General features: G+C 45.5%; 2 protein-coding genes and 1 long non-coding RNA gene across 3 annotated transcripts; all 3 read left to right on the forward strand.

Moving 5' to 3' along the window:
• LOC123131023 (2-oxoglutarate-dependent dioxygenase 11) lies at window positions 1-1,701 on the forward strand. The gene is made up of 4 exons (XM_044550797.1): window positions 1-313; window positions 371-636; window positions 911-1,238; window positions 1,337-1,701. Exons 1-4 carry the CDS (start codon window positions 110-112, stop codon window positions 1,532-1,534), a joined length of 996 nt encoding a protein of 331 aa, XP_044406732.1. The 5' UTR covers window positions 1-109; the 3' UTR covers window positions 1,535-1,701.
• Window positions 1,702-8,806: 7,105 nt separating this feature from the next.
• On the forward strand, window positions 8,807-13,227 carry LOC123131024 (uncharacterized). The gene is made up of 7 exons (XR_006464051.1): window positions 8,807-9,323; window positions 9,537-9,700; window positions 9,839-9,961; window positions 10,089-10,182; window positions 10,786-11,026; window positions 11,122-11,215; window positions 12,259-13,227. It is a non-coding gene; the product is annotated as an uncharacterized lncRNA (long non-coding RNA).
• A 719-nt stretch (window positions 13,228-13,946) lies between these two features.
• LOC123129689 (tyrosine N-monooxygenase-like) lies at window positions 13,947-16,940 on the forward strand. The gene is made up of 2 exons (XM_044549755.1): window positions 13,947-15,916; window positions 16,305-16,940. Exons 1-2 carry the CDS (start codon window positions 14,942-14,944, stop codon window positions 16,938-16,940), a joined length of 1,611 nt encoding a protein of 536 aa, XP_044405690.1. The 5' UTR covers window positions 13,947-14,941.
• The last annotated feature ends 3,702 nt before the right edge of the window (window positions 16,941-20,642 follow it).

Raw genomic sequence — 20,642 nt, forward strand, 5'->3', positions numbered from 1 at the left:
CCTTCTTCCTCTCCAAGTTTAGCTCCTCTTACATATAGACCTCCATCCGTCGGGATACCACGGCAAGGTTGTCACAGTGACCAAGAACAGAGGCTACAGAGCTCCCTCGATGGTGCGGACGACGGTGCAGGAGCTGGCGGCGGCCGTCGAGGAGCCGCCGCGGCAGTACGTGGTGCACGAGCGAGACCAAGACCACCTGCTGGCCGCCGACGAGATGCCGGACCCCATCCCTCTCATCGACCTTGGCCGGCTCACGGCCGCCGACGAGGCCCACAAGCTCCGGGAGGCCCTACAGACCTGGGGCCTCTTCCTGGTGAGCACCTCAGTTTCTAGCTAAAATCATTATACTTTTGCTGAGATTTTTATCCAGGTCACCAACCATGGAATTGAGGAGTCTCTTATGGACGCCATGATGAGCGCGTCGAGGGACTTCTTCCGGCAGCCGTCTGAAGAAAAGCACAAATGTAGCAACCTGAAAGATGGCGGCAGGCACTTGGAGGTGGAAGGCTATGGAAATGACAAAGTGGTAACCCCCCAGGATCAGGGCCTCAGCTGGAACGACCGGTTGCATTTGAGAGTGGAGCCGGAAGATGAGAGGAATTTTGCCAAGTGGCCCACCCACCCGGAATCTTTCAGGTTAATCACCTACCCCCTTACCTTCATTCTCTGTTGCTTCTCTTGATGATGTAATATTTTTTTTGCTTGCGATGCACTTTTCCCAACGACAAGTATTTCGGTACAGAGGGATTAGTTTTGTGAAATTTATTGATTAATTGCTTTCTTTAAAAGATATTCAGATCTTTTCAAAGAAGAAAAAAGGAATTCAGAGCGAATTCATAGAAACTGAAGAAAGAAATCAAAATCTTTGATTGACTATAAACTATTAATTCCAGAGTCTTTCTGTGTACAGGGATGTGCTACTTGAGTACGCAACAAGAACCAAGAGAATAAGAGATCTTATCTTGCGATCAATAGCCAAGATCCTGGACCTTGATGAGGATTACTTCGTCAACCAAATATCAAACAAGGCTCGTGGGTTTGCTAGGTTCAACTACTACCCCCCATGTCCGAGACCTGACCTAGTTTTGGGCATGAGGCCTCACTCTGATGTTGGTCTCCTTACCATCCTTTCTGTCGACCACGACGTCGGTGGCTTGCAAGTTCAGAGAGATGGGAAATGGTATAATGTTCCAGCCAAGCCTTATACTTTGGTGATTAACTTAGCTGACTGCATGGAGGTATGAAGCCAAGCACTTGCTCTCTTGAATAATCTGCAATCATCAGTGTACATATATCCTATTTCCTGCATCCTAATACAAGTATTTGATGCAAGCAGATAATGTGCAACGGAATCTTCATGAGCCCAGTTCATAGGGTGGTGACGAATGCCAAGAAGGAGAGACTTTCACTGGGTGTGTTTTATGTTGTGGATGGCGAGATGGTGCTGGAGCCTGCGCCTGGTTTGCTGGATGACGAGCGACCACCAAGATATGGGAAATTCAAGGCCAATGATTTCGGTTTTTCTTTCGACTGAATGTTTTCGTCAAGGGAAGAGATTCATCGAGACCCTGAAAATACAAGTTCAACATATTAACTAGTTGGCTTGTAGTAGTGATTACCTATATATGGACAATAATTAAAGAGATGGTTTCTTTTCTGTGAGTGGGTTTTCTACCTATAATATAATGGCCTTTCTTAGTAGTGATCAGTTGAAGATTGAGTGATATACATTATATATTTCCAAACAAATAAATATACACCAGTTGTTATAACAATCTTCTATATCTAAATAGCTGGCCCCCACTAACTATTTCTCTCAACATGCAAGTATGCTACATCATCACACCACATGCATGAGAAAAGGCCCACCTTCACTATCATTTGTCTCTCAACATGCAAGCATGCTACATCATCACACCACATGCATGAGAAAAGGCCACCTTCACTATCATTTGTCTCTCAACATGCAAGCATGTCACTTTATCATGAAACATGCATGAAAAAAGACTCATCTCAACATGCAAACGTACATGAGAATTTTTGTTGTATTAAGTTACTTATATTTAATAAATATTTTACAACTATATAGTAATCAAACATAATGAATTATAGTATGTATTTTCAGTTTTAGCTTTTTGTATTATTACTTCAAATATTCATGTTTCATAATCACATAAAAATATGTTACAAAATATTCTCACAACAACGTGCAGGGTATCATCAAGTATGATGTACCATGTACCCCTCCGCTATACCACGACTGCTATACATGGGAGCATCTTCGCCTCCTGTCCATCGAAAGATGACCATGTTTTGCCCAAGGCTCTGAAGACTGCTCCAGGTTACATCTTGCTAGTTTTTTTCCGAGAAGGCTCTGAAGAATTGCCCTATCTTAGTTCGTACGTTTCTCTTCTTTTCCGTTCTTCATATTTCTGCCGCCGCCTAGCTGCCCGGGGGCTGTCGCCTAAGTCGCACAAGGGCGTCCGCTCCTTCTCCCGCCCTGCGGTCGCCGTTGCCTGAGTCGCACAGGGGCGGCTGCTCCTTCTCTCCCCCCTTGGACGCTCATACTAACTCATATTGACGCTTATGGGTCCGGAGCAGCCATAATGGCACTTGTGGGTTCGAACATCTCATACAGACATTTATGGGTCCGGAAGAGCTGTACTTGCACTTATGGGTCCGAAGCAGCCGTACTGGCACACGTGGGTCCGGATGACTCATACTGACACTTGTGGGTGCGGACCAACCGTGCTGAAACTTGTGGGTCTGGATGTCTCATACTGACTCGTACTGACGCATGTGGGACTCATACTGACTCGTAATGGCACTTGTGGGTCCGCTCGACTTGTACTAACACTTGTGGGTGCGGAGCAGCTGTACTAGCACATGTGGGTCCGGACGAAACTCGTACGGACTCTTGTGGGTGCGGAAGCAGCCGTATTGGCATGCGTGGGTCCGGTCGACTCGTACTGCACTTGTGGGTGCGGAGTAGCCGTACCCACACATGTGGGTCCGAACAACTCGTACTGACTCTTATGGATATAGAGCAGCCGTACTGGCACATGTGGGTCCGGACGACGCTAACACTTATGGGTGCGGATCAGCTGACTGACGCATGTGGGTCCGAAAGGCACGTACTGACACTTTGTGGGTCCGGAGCAGCCGTATCGGCACTTGTGGGTCCGGATGACTAGTACTAGCTCGTACTTACGCATGTGAGTCCAGGCATCCCTTAAATGGGCCCAATTAATGCCACCATGGCAATTTGTAACCGAAGGAGCGTCCGACATGAAATAAAGGCACTGAAAAAGGAGTTGGACAAGCTCAGGGGCGACCCTCTCAGAACAGCGCCAACACATGCAGAACTGAAAATCAATGAGAGGTTAATCGAGCTTTATCACCGCGAGGAGATTATGTGGAGACAGCGTGCACGGATTGAGTGGCTTTCATCCGAAGATAAAAATACGAAGTTCTTCCATCTTCGTGCGAGTTTAAGAAGGAAGAAGAACATGATTCGGGCGTTACAGAACTCATTGGGAGTGCATGTGGATGATCCGACAGAACTCAGGGTTTTGGCCAACAACTTCTATCAACAATTGTACACATCCAAGGGAGTGCAGGGGCTTCAGAATGTGCTCGATCATGTGCCTTAGAGAGTGACAGCGGAAATGAACTCTGCTCTGTGTGCGCCATATATAACCGAAGAGGTAAAATGTGCTCTGTTCCAAATGTTTCCAACGAAAGCACCGGGTCCAGACGGATTTCCTGCCCAGTTTTATCAGAAGCATTGGGAGGTGTGTGGGGAAGATGTCACCAACATTGTGTTGAGGATAGTCAGGGGGGAGGAAAGCCCCGAGTGCATCAATGACACCATCCTTGTGTTAATTCCAAAGGTGACAAACCCTACGCTTCTTGCTCAATTCAGGCCAATCAGTTTATGCATTGTGTTATACAAGATAGCTTCGAAGGTTGTGGCGAACAGATTGAAGCTTATCCTTCCAGACATTATCTCTCGGGAACAGTCGGCCTTTGTACCTGGAAGACTTATGACTGACAATATCATTTGTGCTTATGAGTGTCTACACTTCATGAAACGGTCCAGGTCAAAGAATAACAGTTTCTGTGCTCTAAAGTTGGACATGATAAAAGCCTACGACAGGCTAGAGTGGCCGTACTTGAAGGCTATAATGGCAAAACTTGGTTTCACACAGGCGTGGATTGATACAGTCATGACCATGGTATCATGGGTGTCTTTTTTTAGTTTTGTTTAACGGGGAAAAGCTTGAGTCTTTTAAACCATCTAGAGGGATTCGGCAGGGAGATCCAATCTCCCCTTACCTTTTCATGATAGCGGCAGAGGGCCTTTCGTGCCTCCTGAAATTTGGTTCTCAGTCATCACTTCTTGCAGGTATTAAGGTGGCGCCGACGGCTCCGGCTGTTAACCATCTTTTATTTGCAGATGATAGCCTGTTGCTTTTCAAGTCAAGTGTGGAGGAGGCTAATGAAGTATCAAACCCGCTGGACATTTATTGCAAGGCATCAGGCCAAAGGATAAATAATGAGAAATCTTCAATTTTTGTCAGTAAAGGATGTCCTCAAACAATAAGAGATGGAGTCAAGAACAGTCTCCAGGTACATAATGAATCTCTCAGTGAGCGTTACTTGGGCATGCCGACAGATGTGGGGCATTCCAAGAATGACACATTCAAATACCTGCGAGACAGAGTATGGGAAAAGGTGCGAGGTTGGATGGAAAAACTCCTGTCTGCGGCTAGGAAGGAGGTACTTATAAAGTCTATTGCACAAGCGATCCCGGTTTACTCTATGTCATGCTTCAGACTACCGAGAGGAGTATGTGACAGCGTAACATCCATCATCCGTCAATTTTGGTGGGGGAGCAAGAGAGGTAGGCGGAAGCCAGCATGGGTTGCTTGGGATGTGATGATCAGACCTAAGTACATGGGGGGTCTCGGGTTCAGAAACTTGGAGATGTTTAATTTGGCTCTCCTGGCTCGACAAGCATGGAGAATTATGAACGATGAGGACTCTCTGAGTGCTAGAATATTGAAGGCAGTCTATTATCCAGAGTGTTCCTTGCTGGAGGCAACCCTTGGGTCTAACCCATCACAGATTTGGAGGGCAGTAATAGATGGAAGGGATGTCATGGCCCAAGGAATTATACGCAGAATTGGAGACGGCGAGTCTACGCATATTTGGCGCCACAACTGGATACCCAGGTCAAGCTTCAAACGTCCCATCGCCTCCCTTGTTCAAGATCCACCGCAGCGGGTCTCTGAGCTCATAGAGACTACTACGGCATCTTGGAGGGTAGATCTTGTGCGTTCGGTTTTTACACCTTTTGATGCAGAAGAAATTTTGAAGATCCCTATCTGCACTAGAAGGGTGGGCGACTTCTAGGCTTGGAGTGAGGAGCAGCGTGGACACTTTTCTGTTGGCTCGCCCTATAGGATGTTGGTGCGCACTAAATTCAACAGAGAAAACTGGCTTGAGAGAGTGGAAGGGCCATCCGATATCAACACCGAAAGCAATGAGTGGACCTCCATCTGTAAGGTGAAAGTTCCATCAAAGATCAATGTTTTCTTGTGGCGTCTTGCAAGGCACTCGATCCCTGCTGGTGAGGTTCTTCACCGTCGCAATATGTCGACGACGGCATCCTGCCCATTATGCGGAGCCCATGACACCTGGAAGCATGCATTACTAGACTGCCCGATGTCCCGTAGCACATGGGTTCTGTCTTCAGATGACGTGATTGATCAGTTAAGCGGGGTTCAATATGAAGGGGCGAGGCACTGGATTTTTGCTATGAAAGAAAAACTGAAACAGGATGAGTTTGTGAGGCTGGCTGTAACTTTGTGGGCAATATGGGGAGCCCGTAGGAAAGCAATCCACGAGGGTATTTTTCAGAGCCCATTCACGATCCATAGCCTTATCAGCTCTTACTTGCGTGAGATTGAAATGTTAAATCAACCGAGTTTGAACCCGGAAAGAGCAGCTGTGACGAGACCACAGCGCTGGCTACCTCCCCAAGAGAGTCTCTTTAAGATAAATGTGGATGCAGCTGTAGGTCTTCGAGGCGAGCATGGATCAATGGGCACAGTATGCAGGGATCAAACGGAATGTTTTGTGGGAGCATCAGCTTTTGGTTTCACAAATATAGGGGATCCACCCACCCTGGAAGCGCTCGCGATCAGAGAGGCGCTTGACCTAGCCGATGAGCTTAACCTACATCACATTCAAGTAGCCACGGATTGCAAGGAAGTTGTGGAAGAAATCAAGAAGGGAGGGGCAACTAGATATGGTGCGATCGTCCAAGAGATAAAACTACATGCAGTTTCTTTTATTTCTTGTAGGATAGGTCATGAGTTTAGGAGCTTAAATTATGAAGCTCACAATTTTGCGAAGTTCGCTTTAACTTTGGGGCCGGGTCGGCATGTCTGGCTTGGGCAACCCGATGGGATTCCTTTCGTCCCTGTAAACATTGTGACGGTTGAATAAAAAGCTTCGCGAGATTGCCTCAAAAAAAAAAACCGAGGGAGCGCATTATATGAGAACGTGATTCTTTGTACACAATGTCTGGAGCGAACGCATTATTTCAGGACGTGATTGTTGGTAAACGAAAGAAATGATATTTTAGCGCAACGAACATTATTTTAACGAACCAGGCGTACCCAATCATATATTTTCGGAAGGAAGATTTTTGTGGATTCTAGAAACTTACGGCCAATCCCATCGGCAAGAAAGAAAACACCCGGTTATCTCATCGGCAAGAAATAAATTACGTGATTGGAAACTACGCGCTTCCGTTCCCAGCTACTTATTGACCTAAACATCACCGCAACCAGGGGCGGAGCCAGTAGGGGGGCGAGCGGGGGCCAGACCCCCCCTATGGATCGGCCACCCCCATGAATTTTTAGCGGGGGCTAATACTAATCTTCTGTGTAATTGTTACTTAGTACCTCACCCATTAGCAAAGTATAGGCCTTTTCTCTATGCGTCTCAACATTGTTGGTTGGCCCAAGCCCAAAACAAATGGTTCCCGTGAGTGAATTAGACGCATCAATCCAATCACGTGATTCACGCGATCGATAGAAGACCATATGTAATACATGCATCTACACGTACAGCCGTTTGTTTCCATTCTGTGTCGTTTGACCTAACCACGCTCCAACTGATCTCTTGTCGCCGCCGCCGCCGCCCATGACAGGCTAGGGCTTAATCAAGCGTTGACGTCGGCCATCATCGCCATGCTAGGGAATAGGCGCACACTATCTTTCAGAAGCGTGAATCCTTTCATGCTTCGTCGAGCAACGTTGACCATCGATGGTTACCACATGCCTGTGGTCTACGGAAACAACGATCATCCGTTATGACGAGCAGATGGGACGAGCTGGGCCTTAATTCCATACTCTAGCTAGGTATGCATTCTTGCAACTTGGTCACTTTTTTTTTTCAAATACAACGCATATTGGTTCTAGATGCTTAAGTATGTCGGTTGTCGATTGATTTTCCATGTAAAACTATATGAATGCAAGCTAAATCCTGCTATTTAGTTAGACAATGATCGGTCATGTTTGTAAACATACATATGATGATAATGTTCCGTACCAACGTACTTTATGCTGTATTTCAGAATAATATGATTACCAACTTCATCTACATGGCGTGCATGTGGAGTTGTTCAATACTATAAGCTATAGCTAGACCTGCACCGACAGCAAGTAATATCGGGATTAAAACTCTTATGTAGTTTGTGAGACAAAATATTTTTCGCCTTCATTGTTGTCTCGCCCCCCCTATGCCTAAATCCTGGCTCCGCCCCTGACCGCAACCCAGCCTTCCTCCTTGAATCGAGCATAACCAGCGAACCTCACCAGCGCCATCACCATCGCCATGTCTTCCTATCATCCTGCTCCGTCCGTAAGGCTAGCACAGTCGTCCACAAAAAATTCCCAATCAGGTGCACCAAAGGCTGCAACTTCGTCGACAAAGAGGTATACAAATCTCTTCATCGACAAAGAGGTATACAAATCTCTATGCTAGCGTAACATCTATTCAACTTGTATAGATCATGAAGACGCATCATACAAATCTCTGTGCTACTTCTTAGCTTAACATTAATTCAACTCGTATGTCAACTCATATAGATCAGCATGACGCGTCTGATGTAGATCTGTCCCGATTTCCTGCAGTTTACATTAGATATACAGCACAAAAGTTTAGTAGATTACAACAAAATACATAGAGGTTACACTCCATGTACAAAATTTTGACACCAAAATAAAATTTTGTATTATTATTACTGAAGGGTAGGATGTTTTTTTAATGGAACACTCGTGTTCCATTTATAGCACGGCGGAATCGCTGGTTACAGCACGGGTTGCATCAGCAGGGTAGCTATGAAACCATTCACAGCGATCATCATGAGCTAAACCTGAACCTAAAGCTGCCAGCACATGAGCCGGCTTGTTACAATTGCGAGAGACGTGAAGCACTATGGCCTGAATAAATTGCGTGGCTAGTTTGTAGTGAAGTTCTCTGAAATGATGACCCAAAGGCGCCTGGTCATAAGCACTAGAAGACATCGCTTCAACAAGCGTTTCGTTATCTGTCTCAAACTGCACCCTGCCCACTCCCAGTTGCTCTGCCATATAAATCGCATGTAGGAGAGCTATTAAAACCATTCAGCTGTGCATCAAGGGAGAGCCCTCGCGATGTCCACGTCGGCAACGGTACAAGACTCCCGCTCCAACCAACGCACGTCACCTCCTTTTTCCCTTCTCTCTTTCTCCTCACTGAGGCAGGCAGAAAGGATGCTCTCTCTTTCCGTCGCCGTCGGGTCCGCGCCCCTGCCGCCAACGTGTGCGCGCGGATGCTGGTGACGAGGATAAATGGGAGGACGCCGCCGCCACCGATGTCAGAGGAGGAGGAAGGGGAGGCGCTTCTCTGGCTAGATCCGTGACCCCCACGTCGCCATCTATGTCCACCCTCCTTGACAGATCGATGGAGCGGACGTGGCCGAGCTCCACGCCTTCTCGTCTCCCTCTCGGCAGAGGGTGTCCGCCGGAGATGGGTTCTTGCGGGTCAAGGGCGTCGGGCTGCCCAAGAAGCTGCGCCTCGCCTCGTCGCCGCCGTCCAAGGACAAGAATGTTGTCGATGGCTTTCTGGTTGGTGTCGACCTCAAGATCGAGTTGTTCGTCCCAAGTGGCGGCGGGCGTCCTCGTCGAGGTCGTTCTTGTCGTTAACTTCATCTCCAACCCCATCCACATGTGTACCAGCTCCTGAAGTGCCCAATTTGCTTCCTGGTCAGCCCCCTTTCCCAGATTTTCTTCACTATTTTCTTTCTCTTAGATGCGCGGTCCGCCCCTCCTTGTCATATGCATATCCTATATGCATTAGTACACAATCATTCATTATACACCTACACCATCAGACATTAGCTCAGCGCTGATATTGTTGCAACTGACTTCGTTTACTTCATCTTGTTTTACATTGTTGGTCTTGTGTTGTACGAGCAGGAATTGATTTTCGCTAGGAACATAACCTTCAACGGTTTGTAGCTGAAGGAGAGCAGAGTAAGGATGCAACAAAAGCTTATATGGCATTCCAAGTGCGTCTCTGCATTCCTTAAGAAATTGTTGATGATGTTCATACTGACATCTGCGGCCAATTGTTTGAAAAGGTGATGCATTTTATACTTTTATTGTGCCTTTCATTAACACACTACATAATGTTAGGTTCAATTCCAGATATGCTTAGTTCAGCAAAGTTGTTGCCTGTTGTGTGTCAGTATTCTTCTTACCATTTTAGGATGTCGCAGGTTGTCAAGGAAGCAATTTTGTCAGTTGATGGCACAACGTTGATAAACGAGAGGCAGTTAGGAAAGCATCACAGGGTCTAAACTTGAATAAGGAGGCTGCTATGACCATCTTTAGTAAAGAAAGTATGCCTCTTCTCCAAAAAATATGTTACATAGATTGGCGTATATTCCTCTGTAAAAACCACTATATCTTTTGGTATATTAAACTGCAAATCCAATTTATTTTTTGTATTGCCAAATTCAATGACAGGTACGAAAATTATTCCTGAACTGCATTCAGAAAGCAAAAGCAGCTGGGAACTGCATTGAACAGGCAAAAGAATTGAAGAAGTTAATTTCCTCCTGTAAGTGAGCTTCTACCTGACATTAAAGGAGAGCTTTACCTTTTTCCTGCATATTCAGTTACAGGTGTCCAGGGGACATCACTAGAAGTAAACCATCAAGCAAATGATATGCACCTCTGTTTATGTAGCATTGGCGCATCTTGTAGAGTGTGCAGCATGATCATACGTTTACTTTCACGTCATGTTTGTAGTTCTACCATGTTTTATTTTAGATCTCTCTGTAGTATGCATCATAAATAGACTGCAGATTGTTCTTGCATGTTCATGTGGAACACGTTTCCATCTTGGCACTCATTGAATGGACGTTTGTCTGCAAGATTGCATTTCCAGACAAACGTGGGCGAGTATTGGCATGCCTTGAGCTCACTGTGCCATGTCAAAATATTTGCTGAAGGTGTGTTGATGAGGGTTTTTGGATTTTTTAAAGATTACACGGAATCTGAAGGATTTCTATCCAACTAAATTCCAAATCCCCCTCTCCTACTGGAACACGCCCTTACCGTATAATAAAATGTCTATCATCTTCTATATTTTACTGGTTATAGTTTTGAAACATTGATGCTATATATAAAACACAAAATGAGATGTTCTTCCACACTGCAGTGCAGAGACCCAGGGAGCAAATAGCGGATGCAGAGGCTCTACTGGACATTACAACCACCTTGGTAAAATCTGTGAGGTCCCAGTCAAGTGAAGGAATCACACCTTCTGATTTCGTAACAGCATTGCTGAAGAAATTTGGGCAGCAAGCAACCCTTGATTCTGAGCCTGGCTCATTGCGCTAGGTTGATATTGGGCTTTCTTATTCACATGCCTTCAGGGCTGCACCTGGATGCTGCACCATGTAATTAAGCTCCTTTCTCCTTATTAGTTCTCAACATTTTTTGCAGTGCCTACTTGGTATATGACTTAAACCATGCACCCTCTTAAACCTTGCAGGCTTGGACCCATGGATATGGAAGTAAAACAGCGTAAGCTTTCAGTTTTTAATTGAAAAAGAAGTAGGCCAACTGAAAAAACTTGTCCTGAAGAGGTATTCACATGCTTTCGTCTATGATAATTAATAAGAGAGAAGTGCATATTTCAACCTTGAACTCTTGCCCTAATCTAATTTACAACCCTGAACTTTAATACCGTCTAAATTACAACCCCCAAGTCTCAAAACCGGTCAGGATTCAACCCTCACCTCCCTGTTGACCGGTTTTGACCTGGGGTGACCAGCTTTGACTAGTCAACGGGTCCAATCAGCATGCCATGTCAAAATTTTTTTCAAAATTTCAAGAAAAAGTAAATAAAAATCTATAAGATCGGGGGAAAATATAAAAAGGCAAAATTCTGAAAAAAAATTGTTCGCGAAAAAAGCTAGGGAAAATAAAAAATGATTTTTTTTCTGGAATTTGAGTTTTTGGGTTTTTCTGGATTTTTTTGGAAATTCGTTTTTTTATTTTCCGTGTTTTTCGGAAATTGGATTTCTTATTTCTTTTCCTGGATTTTCTTCGTTTTTACAGGTTGTTTCCTTGGAAATTTTGCATTTTTTAGTGATGTGGCATGCTGACTGGACCTGTTGACTGGTCAAAACCGGTCAACCAGGTAAAAACCGGTTAACAGAGAGGGAAGGGTTGAATCCTGGCCGGTTTTGAGAGTTGCGGGTTGTAATTTAGATGGTATTGGAGTTCGGGGTTGTAAATTAGACTAGGGCAAGAGTTGAGGGTTGAAATATGCACTTCTCTCAATTAATAAAGCACTAGAGATTGATATCATCCATTTGTACATTTCTCCCATGATTTGTTTTCCCATCTGTTTGCCTTCTGTTGTTGACGGGCGACGTAATGTGTACAATCTTTGGTTACTATTGCTTAAATATTAGTTAATTATATGCTCAAAGTTATCGAGCACCTTTTGTTTTTTCGAAAGACACATCTTAGGCAGTATCATTCATATGCTTGCTATACTCTATAGCCGCTATTAAGTTTCTGGGTTGCTAGCTAGACTTCTTTCCCTACCATACATTGTTATTTTCTAAAAAATGTATGATCACTTCCAACAGTGGATTCATATAATCTCCTTAATGTGCAGCTTGCTGATTCTTCGGAGGGAGCAAAGCCAGACACTAGCCGAAATGTGACTGTTGTTTTTTTTTTTGAAAGATCCAGCAAAATGTTGGCTTGATTCGATTTAGCAGGAAGCAACGGGAGAACAACAATATGAAGATCCGAAGATCAAAGAAAAAGAAAAACAACAGCCCTATTAGCTGCCGAGCTACCCACCACAGTCAACACCACTACAAAGCAAAAAGGGCATGTCCTAGGCTAAGCGTGACCGCCGCGTCACTTGACCAACGCCGGTATCCTCCGGCGACAACAGCAGCTCCAACTAAGACTTTCTTTGTCAACGCACCATCCACCCTTGAAGCAGAGTGCAGGCAGATGGCGGAACTCGGTCGGTCCCAGAAAAAGCTTCGTCTTGGACTTATCAGTGATGGCGTACATTGCGTCTGGAGCTTCACCAAAATCAGCGGCGAGCACCGGAGGAGCGCCATATAGAACCTCCAAGTAGTGTCTCAAAAACATGATGCTCCCAACAGAGGAACGACGTCGGAGATGCCGTCATCACGCCGATCCAACCGGACCTAGGCTTTCGCCCGGAGACACTACCAACCAAGCCCGAGGAAGATGCCGACACACCTCGGTGGCGCCTCCAAGGAGGAAAATGACACCCTCAGGCGCCATCAGCACCGGCTCTTGTTGTGCAGGACTTTCGTCCGTATCGTCGCACACCTCCGCTCAAGCCCTACAGAGTTCGTCCATGTCATCTTTACATCCAACACAAGACAATGATTTAGACAGCTTCGGGCCCCGGGAAACATCATCCGGAATAGCCCTACATGTTGTTTGCGGCTAGATCTCGTTATGCTCATGAGAATGTCGCCGCATAAGCCAGCTCCTCCTTTGTGTCTAGCCCTAGATATTGTTTCTTGTCGCTTGTCCCTCTTTGGGGAGCCCTGCCCTTAAAGGGGCGGGTTACATGGATTAGGATTAACCTATTACAAGTGGAGTCCTAGTCCTTTGTAGGAGAATATTTATTATGCCTTTCCTCTTAAACCGTCCCACCATAACTTGAGCCGGCCTTCTAGGCCTTGGTCCTATCATCTATCTGACCCGCCGTTAGGGCCATCCGTGAGTTGCCAGGCTCGTGAGTCGCCACTCCGGCGGGTTACCAATGAAAACGCCAAGCCCGGCCGGGTCATACCGCGGGGTATATCCCCAACACATTTGTTTGTGCAAACTTTTATTTGTCATGAACTTGGTTGGGTGATTTTGAACTATGCCGTGCAAGTGAACAATGCTATATATGTCTTTGTTTTGCACATTTATTTAATGTTTGAAACATCATCATATTGTCAAATGGACATGTGAAAATCATATTTGCAAGCGCCGGCTGCTCGCGCGCGCTGTAATTTAGCGCGCCTTCTGAATTACAAATTTGTTCATCAAATTCAAATTTTATTCATAATTTTTTCAAAAAATGTTCTTGAATTACAAATTTTGTTCATCAAATTAAAAAAAAGTTCATAGAATGCCAATTTTTTTATTGATGTTCAAAATATGTTCATCAAATTCAAAAAATATTCATTCCTTTGAAATCACGAACATTTGTTGAATTCAAGAAACATTTTGGAATTTGGTGAACATTTTTTAATTCCGTCAGCATTTATCATTTCGTGAACATTTTTTTCAAATCATGAACAATTTTCGAATTTACAAACATTTCACTAGTTGTAACTTTATTGAAATCCCGAATTAATCTTACAATGGAAAACAATTTTAAAAAAGGAAAAAAAGATGCTTCTGCTTTCCCTCCACAGACATGGTCCAGCCCATGAGGCAGCACGGGGAGCAGGGAGTACGCACCCCGTCGTGCGCTGGCGCGTACAGCGCTAAATAGGAGGTCTCGATAGCATCTCATTGAATCCCGAATGCATGGTCCAACCATCTCTTCAAACCGGAAGCTGCCCATATGGTCCATCATCCTGGCGTCTGAAATACTTTTGGAAAGACAATTATGATTAGATCCTGGCGTCTGAAATACTTTTGGAAAGACAATTATGATTAGATTTGGATAAGTACTCTCGAAAATCTACAAATAGGAGATGTTTTGTTCTATTTTGATTATGTTTGGATAGGCAATCATTATTATTAATATCATCCTTCATATCTAGATAAACTAAGACAAACTATAAATAGAATATATTTTTCTTCTGTTTTGATTACGTTTGGATAGACAATTATTATTATTAGTATCAGCCTTCGTATCTAGATAAATATAAGGCAATCTATAAGTAGAAGCTTTTTCTGTTTGGACTATGTTTGGATAGACAATTTATTATTATTAGTATCAGCCTTCGTATCTAAATAAATCTAAGACAGTCTACAAATAGAAGATTTTTCATTCTGTATATAGTTATTATTATTAGTATCAGCGTAAATACATTTGAAATGCCATGTGATAAATGATCCACACATAAGGAATGAATATTTTTCATGGAATATATCTAGACATGTTTTAGTGTTAGATATGTAGATACCTTCGTATCTAATAAATCTGACCCAATTTTTTGGGACCGAGGTAACATATAAAGAGGGGTCTCGCCCCTCATGGGCAGAGCAGCACGGAGAGCAAAGTTGGCTTCCCTACACACCGATAACAAGGAAAGCTACCTCGCAAGCCTGTGTACACTTAGCAAGCAGCAGTCTCCACAATGCTGGCTTGGTGCTGCTTTGTTGTGTCCCAGCTGCTCATCATAATAACGCTCATATACCTTGTCATGACCAAGAGCAAGGTCCACGGTGGCACGTGCTCATCAGAGATGGTGCCGCTTCCACTTCCGCCGGGGCCATGGCCATGTCCACTGGTGGGTAGCCTGCCCGAGATGGTGCTCAACAAGCCGGCGTTCCGTTGGATCCATCGCGTGATGAAGGATATGGGCACTGACATCGCCTGCTTCCGCCTCGGCAGCGTCCACGTCATCCCAATCACATGTCCCAAGATCGCAAGGGAGGTGCTCAAGAAGCAAGACAAAAACTTCTCGTCTCGTCCACTCACCTTCGCCTCCGGCACCATCAGCAGCGGGTACAAGGACGCCGTGCTCTCGCCGTTCGGCGACCAGTGGATGAAGATGCGCAAGGTGCTCACCTCTGAGATCATCTGCCCCTCCCGTCACAAGTGGCTCCACGACAAGCGCGCCGACGAAGCTGACAACTTGACGCGCTACATCTACAACCTCACCGTCGGGGGGTCGTCATCTTCAACATCGGGACTAGCCAACGTCAATGTCAGGCACGTCGCGCGACATTACTGCGGCAACGTTATCCGTCAGCTTGTCTTCGGCCAACGATACTTCGGGGAGCCTCAGCCGGACGGCGGGCCGGGGCCGATGGAGGTGGAGCACATGGACGCTTCCTTTGCCCTCCTAGGGTTCACCTTCGCGTTCTGCGTCAGTGACTACCTCCCGTGTCTACTTGGCCTAGATCTCGACGGCCACGAGAAAATTATTAAGGAGGCCAACACAAAAGTGGATAGACTGCATGATGTGGTCATCGAAGAGCGTTGGAGGCAGTGGAACAGCGGCGAGAGGCAGGACGGGGTCCAGGACTTCCTTGACGTTCTCATCACGCTTGCCGACGGTGACGGCAAGCCGTTGCTCAACATCGATGAGGTTAAAGCACAGTCCAAGGTAAGCAAAATATTAATTAATGAGAAATTTTAAGATGGTTCAAGGGCCTAGATTGAATTTTGTGACCAATTGCCTCATAGTCCTAAATGGTACTAATACGTCATCCATGAGAAAAGGTAATAGCTCACACTATTAAATACTAGATATTATAGCTCACACTATTAAATACTAGATCTTATACCGCATTTCGCAGGTGTTAGAAAAGGGAAACAATAGAATAAGAAATTATGAATTAATAGTTTAAATATATCATTATTGTAATTTTCTACCATTTTGATGTGATTTCAACTTAAACTGTATTTAAAATTCCAATTATTCAATTTAATCTCTCTTAATGCAAAGGTATAAATTGTAACAACTTACATTTATCTCCATGGAATGCATGCAGGGCATAATATTAGCGGCCATAGATAACCCGTCAAACGCAGTGGAGTGGGCACTGGCGGAGATGGTGAACAACCCAGAATTGCTGGCCAAGGCAGTGGAGGAGATGGACTGGGTGGTTGGTCGCGAGCGACTGGTCCAAGAGTCGGACATCATGCAGCTCAACTATCTCAAGGCGTGCATACGTGAGGCATTTCACCTCCACCCAATCGCTCCCTTCAACCTACCGCACGTCGCGATTGTCGACACCATTGTTGCGGGCTACCGCGTGCCCAAGGGTAGCAACGTCATCCTCAGCCGGCTGGCCCTGGGCCGGAACCCCACCGTCTGGGATGAACCGCTCCACTTCAAGCCAGAGCGCCATATGGGAGACAACATCAATGTGGTGCTTACCGAGAGCGAATTGCGGTTCATCTCCTTCAGCACCGGACGGCGAGGATGCATCGCGGCATCACTAGGAACAACCATGAGTGTCATGCTCTTTGGCAGGCTCCTGCATGGCTTCACCTGGACCAAACCGGTTGGGGTGTCGGCCATCAATCTCAGCGAGTCCAAGCACAACCTCTTCATAGAGAATCCGCTAGTGCTACATGCTGAGCCACGTCTTCCAGTGCACCTCTACCCTCTCATGCATGTTTGAGAAAATAACGAGCTATGAATCACCGATATGGCAAGTATGCTAGCTATTTTTTTGATGAATCTATACTTACTAATAAAGGAAGGAGATATTCTTTTTTTCGTCCCACTTTGTTTCGTTCCACTTTGATTGATTTTCACGTATGCTAGTGTTGGGGAACGTAGCAGAAATTCAAAATTTTCTACGCATCATCAAGATCAATCTATAGAGAAGTCTACCAACGAGGGAAGGAGAGTGCATCTACATACCCTTGTAGATCGCTACGCGGAAGCGTTCAAGTGAACGGGGTTGATGGAGTCGTACTCGTCGTGATCCAAATCATCGATGATCCTAGTGCCAAACGGACGGCACCTCCGTGTTCAACACACGTACAGCCCGGTGACGTCTCCTACGCCTTGATCCAGCAAGGGGAGAAGGAGAGGTTAGGGAAGACTCCATCCAGCAGCAGCACGACGGCGTGGTGGTGGTGGAGGAGCGTGGTACTCCAGCAGGGCTTCGTCAAGCACCGCAAGAGACGAGGAGGGAGAGGGGTAGGGCTGCGCCAAGAAGGAGAGGAACTCATCTGTTGGCAGCCCCAAGTCCTCAAATATATATAGGGGAGAGGGAGGGGTGCGCCCCACCTAGGGTTCCACCCTAGGGGCGGCGGCCAGCCCCAATCCCATCTAGGGTGGCGGCCAAGTGGAGGGGGAGAGGGAGGCGCACCAAGCATGGGCCTTAAGGCCCATCTGCCCTTAGGGTTTGCCCCCTCTTCCCCTTAGGCGCATGGGCCTTGGTGGGGAGGCGCCCCAGCCCACTTAGGGGCTGGTCCCTTCCCACTATTGGCCCATGTAGGCCTCCGGGGCTGGTGGCCCCACCTGGTGGACTCCCGGACCCCTCCGGTGGTCCCGGTACACTATCGGTGATGCCCGGAACACTTCCGGTGGCCAAAACCATACTTCCTATATATTAATCTTTACCTCCGGACCATTCTGGAACTCCTCGTGACGTCCGGGATCTCATACGGGACTCCGAACAACATTCGGTAACCACGTATATCTATTCCCTATAACCCTAGCGTCATCGAACCTTAAGTGTGTAGACCCTACGGGTTCGGGAGTCATGCAGACATGGCCGAGATAACTCTCCGGCCAATAACCAACAGCGGGATCTGAATACCCATGTTGGCTCCCACATGTTCCACGATGATCTCATCGGATGAACCACGGTGTCGAGGATTCAATCAATCCCGTATACAATTCCCTTTGTCTAGTGGTACGATACTTGCCCGAGATTCGATCGTCGGTATCCCGATACCTTGTTCAATCTCGTTACCGGCAAGTCTCTTTACTCGTTCCGTAACACATCATCCCGTGATCAACTCCTTGGTCACATTGTGCACATTATGATGATGTCCTACCGAGTGGGCCCAGAGATACCTCTCCGTTTACACGGAGTGACAAATCCCAGTCTTGATTCGTGCCAACCCAACATACACTTTCGGAGATACCTGTAGTGTACCTTTATAGCCACCCAGTTACGTTGTGACGTTTGGCACACCCAAAGTATTCCTACGGTATCCGGGAGTTGCACAATCTCATGGTCTAAGGAAATGATACTTGACATTAGATAAGCTTTAGCATACGAACTACATGATCTTTGTGCTAGGCTTAGGATTGGGTCTTGTCCATCACATCATTCTCCTAATGATGTGATCCCGTTATCAACGACATCCAATGTCCATGGTCAGGAAACCGTAACCATCTATTGATCAATGAGCCAGTCAACTAGAGGCTTACTAGGGACATGGTGTTGTCTATGTATCCACACATGTATCTGAGTTTCCTATCAATACAATTCTAGCATGGATAATAAACGATTATCATGAACAAGGAAATATAATAATAACCAATTTATTATTGCCTCTAGGGCATATTTCCAACAGCTAGCTATTTTGGTTTTGTCCGTTTCACGTACGAGTGACCCGGTTTCTTTCATGCGCCACTGAATCGTCCTATGCTTGTCCAAAGCATTGGAACAACACGTGCTAGCCAAACAACCGCACATCTAGTATTAATTTTGGACAAATAGAGATGAAATGTATACAAGATGATGCTCTTTTTATCACCAACGAAGGATGAAATTAGGTCGGCGCATATAGGGCAACTCCATTTGAGTTGTTTCTTCCAGCCCAAGACCCAGGCGGTGCAGCATAGCAGCCTATAATAGTCTTTCTATTTTGGTTCATCAATTAAATAGTACCACATAGTTTTCTTACTTTTAATTCTACAAGTTTATATACGATAGCAAATTGCCATGGGAATCAATAAGCAGCCTAAAAACATTAAAAAAAACTCAGAGAGTGAGGTATGCAATGAGGACGCATATTTTGAGGGTGATCAGATCTGAGTATGGGCCAATGAGAGCAATACAGACACGATTAAAGATCTGTGATTATGGGCCAATGGAACTAGTGAAAACACAACTAAATATCTGAGATTATAGGCCAATGAAAGAAATGAAGACCCGATTAAAGATTCAAGACTATTATGGGCCAATGGAAGAAATAAAGACGTGATTAAACTTGCAAGCTCATGCCGATGTGTATGGTGCATAATTAAAGGAGTCATGGGCTAAATAATTATAATTTACACCAAATGCGAGAAGCAGATGGGTAGGGTAGACTGAGGAGGCATTGAAGGACGAGGAGGAACTCGCAATTTCCACACTTGACGCATACAACCAGCTCGTCACCACACTCACAAAACATGAGATCATTGGTGATGACACGCCGAGGTGTCCACCAAAGCCCGTGCCACCAAGGAGCTACCTCTCTCGCTAGGAATTTTTTTACTTGCAATTAATTTTGATGATAAACGACTAATGTTTGTCTCCCATTGCAACACACGGACATATGTGCTGATAAATCCAAAGGAAAAAAGAAAACTGAAAGAAAAATCAAAAATAAAAACCTCAAGGCAAAAAACCCAACAGAAAGCCCAAGAAATATCAGAATGGAATCAAACCTTGGAAGAAAAAACCAGAAAATCAGCACAACAGAAGTCAGACCAAACACAACGAAAGCAACAGAATAAAAAGGGAGCAACTAGTTGACGAGGGCTCCTTCGGAAGCCTCACAATGATCAGCGCCACTCGACGCGCTCTCAGCCGCCCCGCCCCGTGTCGCACTCTAGGCGCTTCCTTCGTAATTTATTTTTTTTCGCACGCGTTTTTGGCTTTTTAAATGGTTTTTTCTGGGTTTTTTCTACTTTTTTGTTTTCCATAGCTTTTAGGCCAAAAAAATTGCGCGAAAAAGCATGTTTTTTTCTTCCGCGGGAGGCATAGTTTTGCTTCTGCGAGAGGCACGGTTGTGCTTTCGCGAGAGGCATGGTTGTGCCTCTCGAAAACGGAAAAAAGGTATTTTCTGTTTCTTTTCCTTCCGCGAGAGCACGATTTTGCTTCCGCAAGAGACACGGTTGTGATTTTGCGAGAGGCACGACCGTGCCTCTTTCGAAAAGGAAAAAAACGCGTTTTTCTTGTTTTTTTCCTTCTGTGAGAGACACGGTTTTGCTTTAGCAAGAGGCACTATTGTGATTCCGCGAGAGGCACGACCATGCCTCTTTCGGAAAGGGAGAAACCCATGCTCCCGGTTCGGTTTTTTCGTCCAGCTTTTTTGTGAGAAAAGTTCGTTAAAACCTGTAAACGTGTATCTAGTTTTGAACATCTCGA

This window comes from Triticum aestivum, chromosome 6A (genome assembly GCF_018294505.1).
Source record: "Triticum aestivum cultivar Chinese Spring chromosome 6A, IWGSC CS RefSeq v2.1, whole genome shotgun sequence".
Taxonomy (NCBI): Eukaryota; Viridiplantae; Streptophyta; class Magnoliopsida; order Poales; family Poaceae; genus Triticum; species Triticum aestivum.

Excerpts from the sequence above, each read along its gene's own strand:
- LOC123131023 (XM_044550797.1), top strand. The coding sequence starts at position 110 with ATGGTGCGGACGACGGTGCAGGAGCTGGCGGCGGCCGTCGAGGAGCCG. Across the intron at positions 314-370 it reads AGACCTGGGGCCTCTTCCTG|GTCACCAACCATGGAATTGA; the intron begins GTGAGCACCTCA and ends ATTTTTATCCAG. Across the intron at positions 637-910 it reads ACCCACCCGGAATCTTTCAG|GGATGTGCTACTTGAGTACG; the intron begins GTTAATCACCTA and ends TTCTGTGTACAG.
- LOC123129689 (XM_044549755.1), top strand. The coding sequence starts at position 14,942 with ATGCTGGCTTGGTGCTGCTTTGTTGTGTCCCAGCTGCTCATCATAATA. Across the intron at positions 15,917-16,304 it reads AGGTTAAAGCACAGTCCAAG|GGCATAATATTAGCGGCCAT; the intron begins GTAAGCAAAATA and ends GAATGCATGCAG.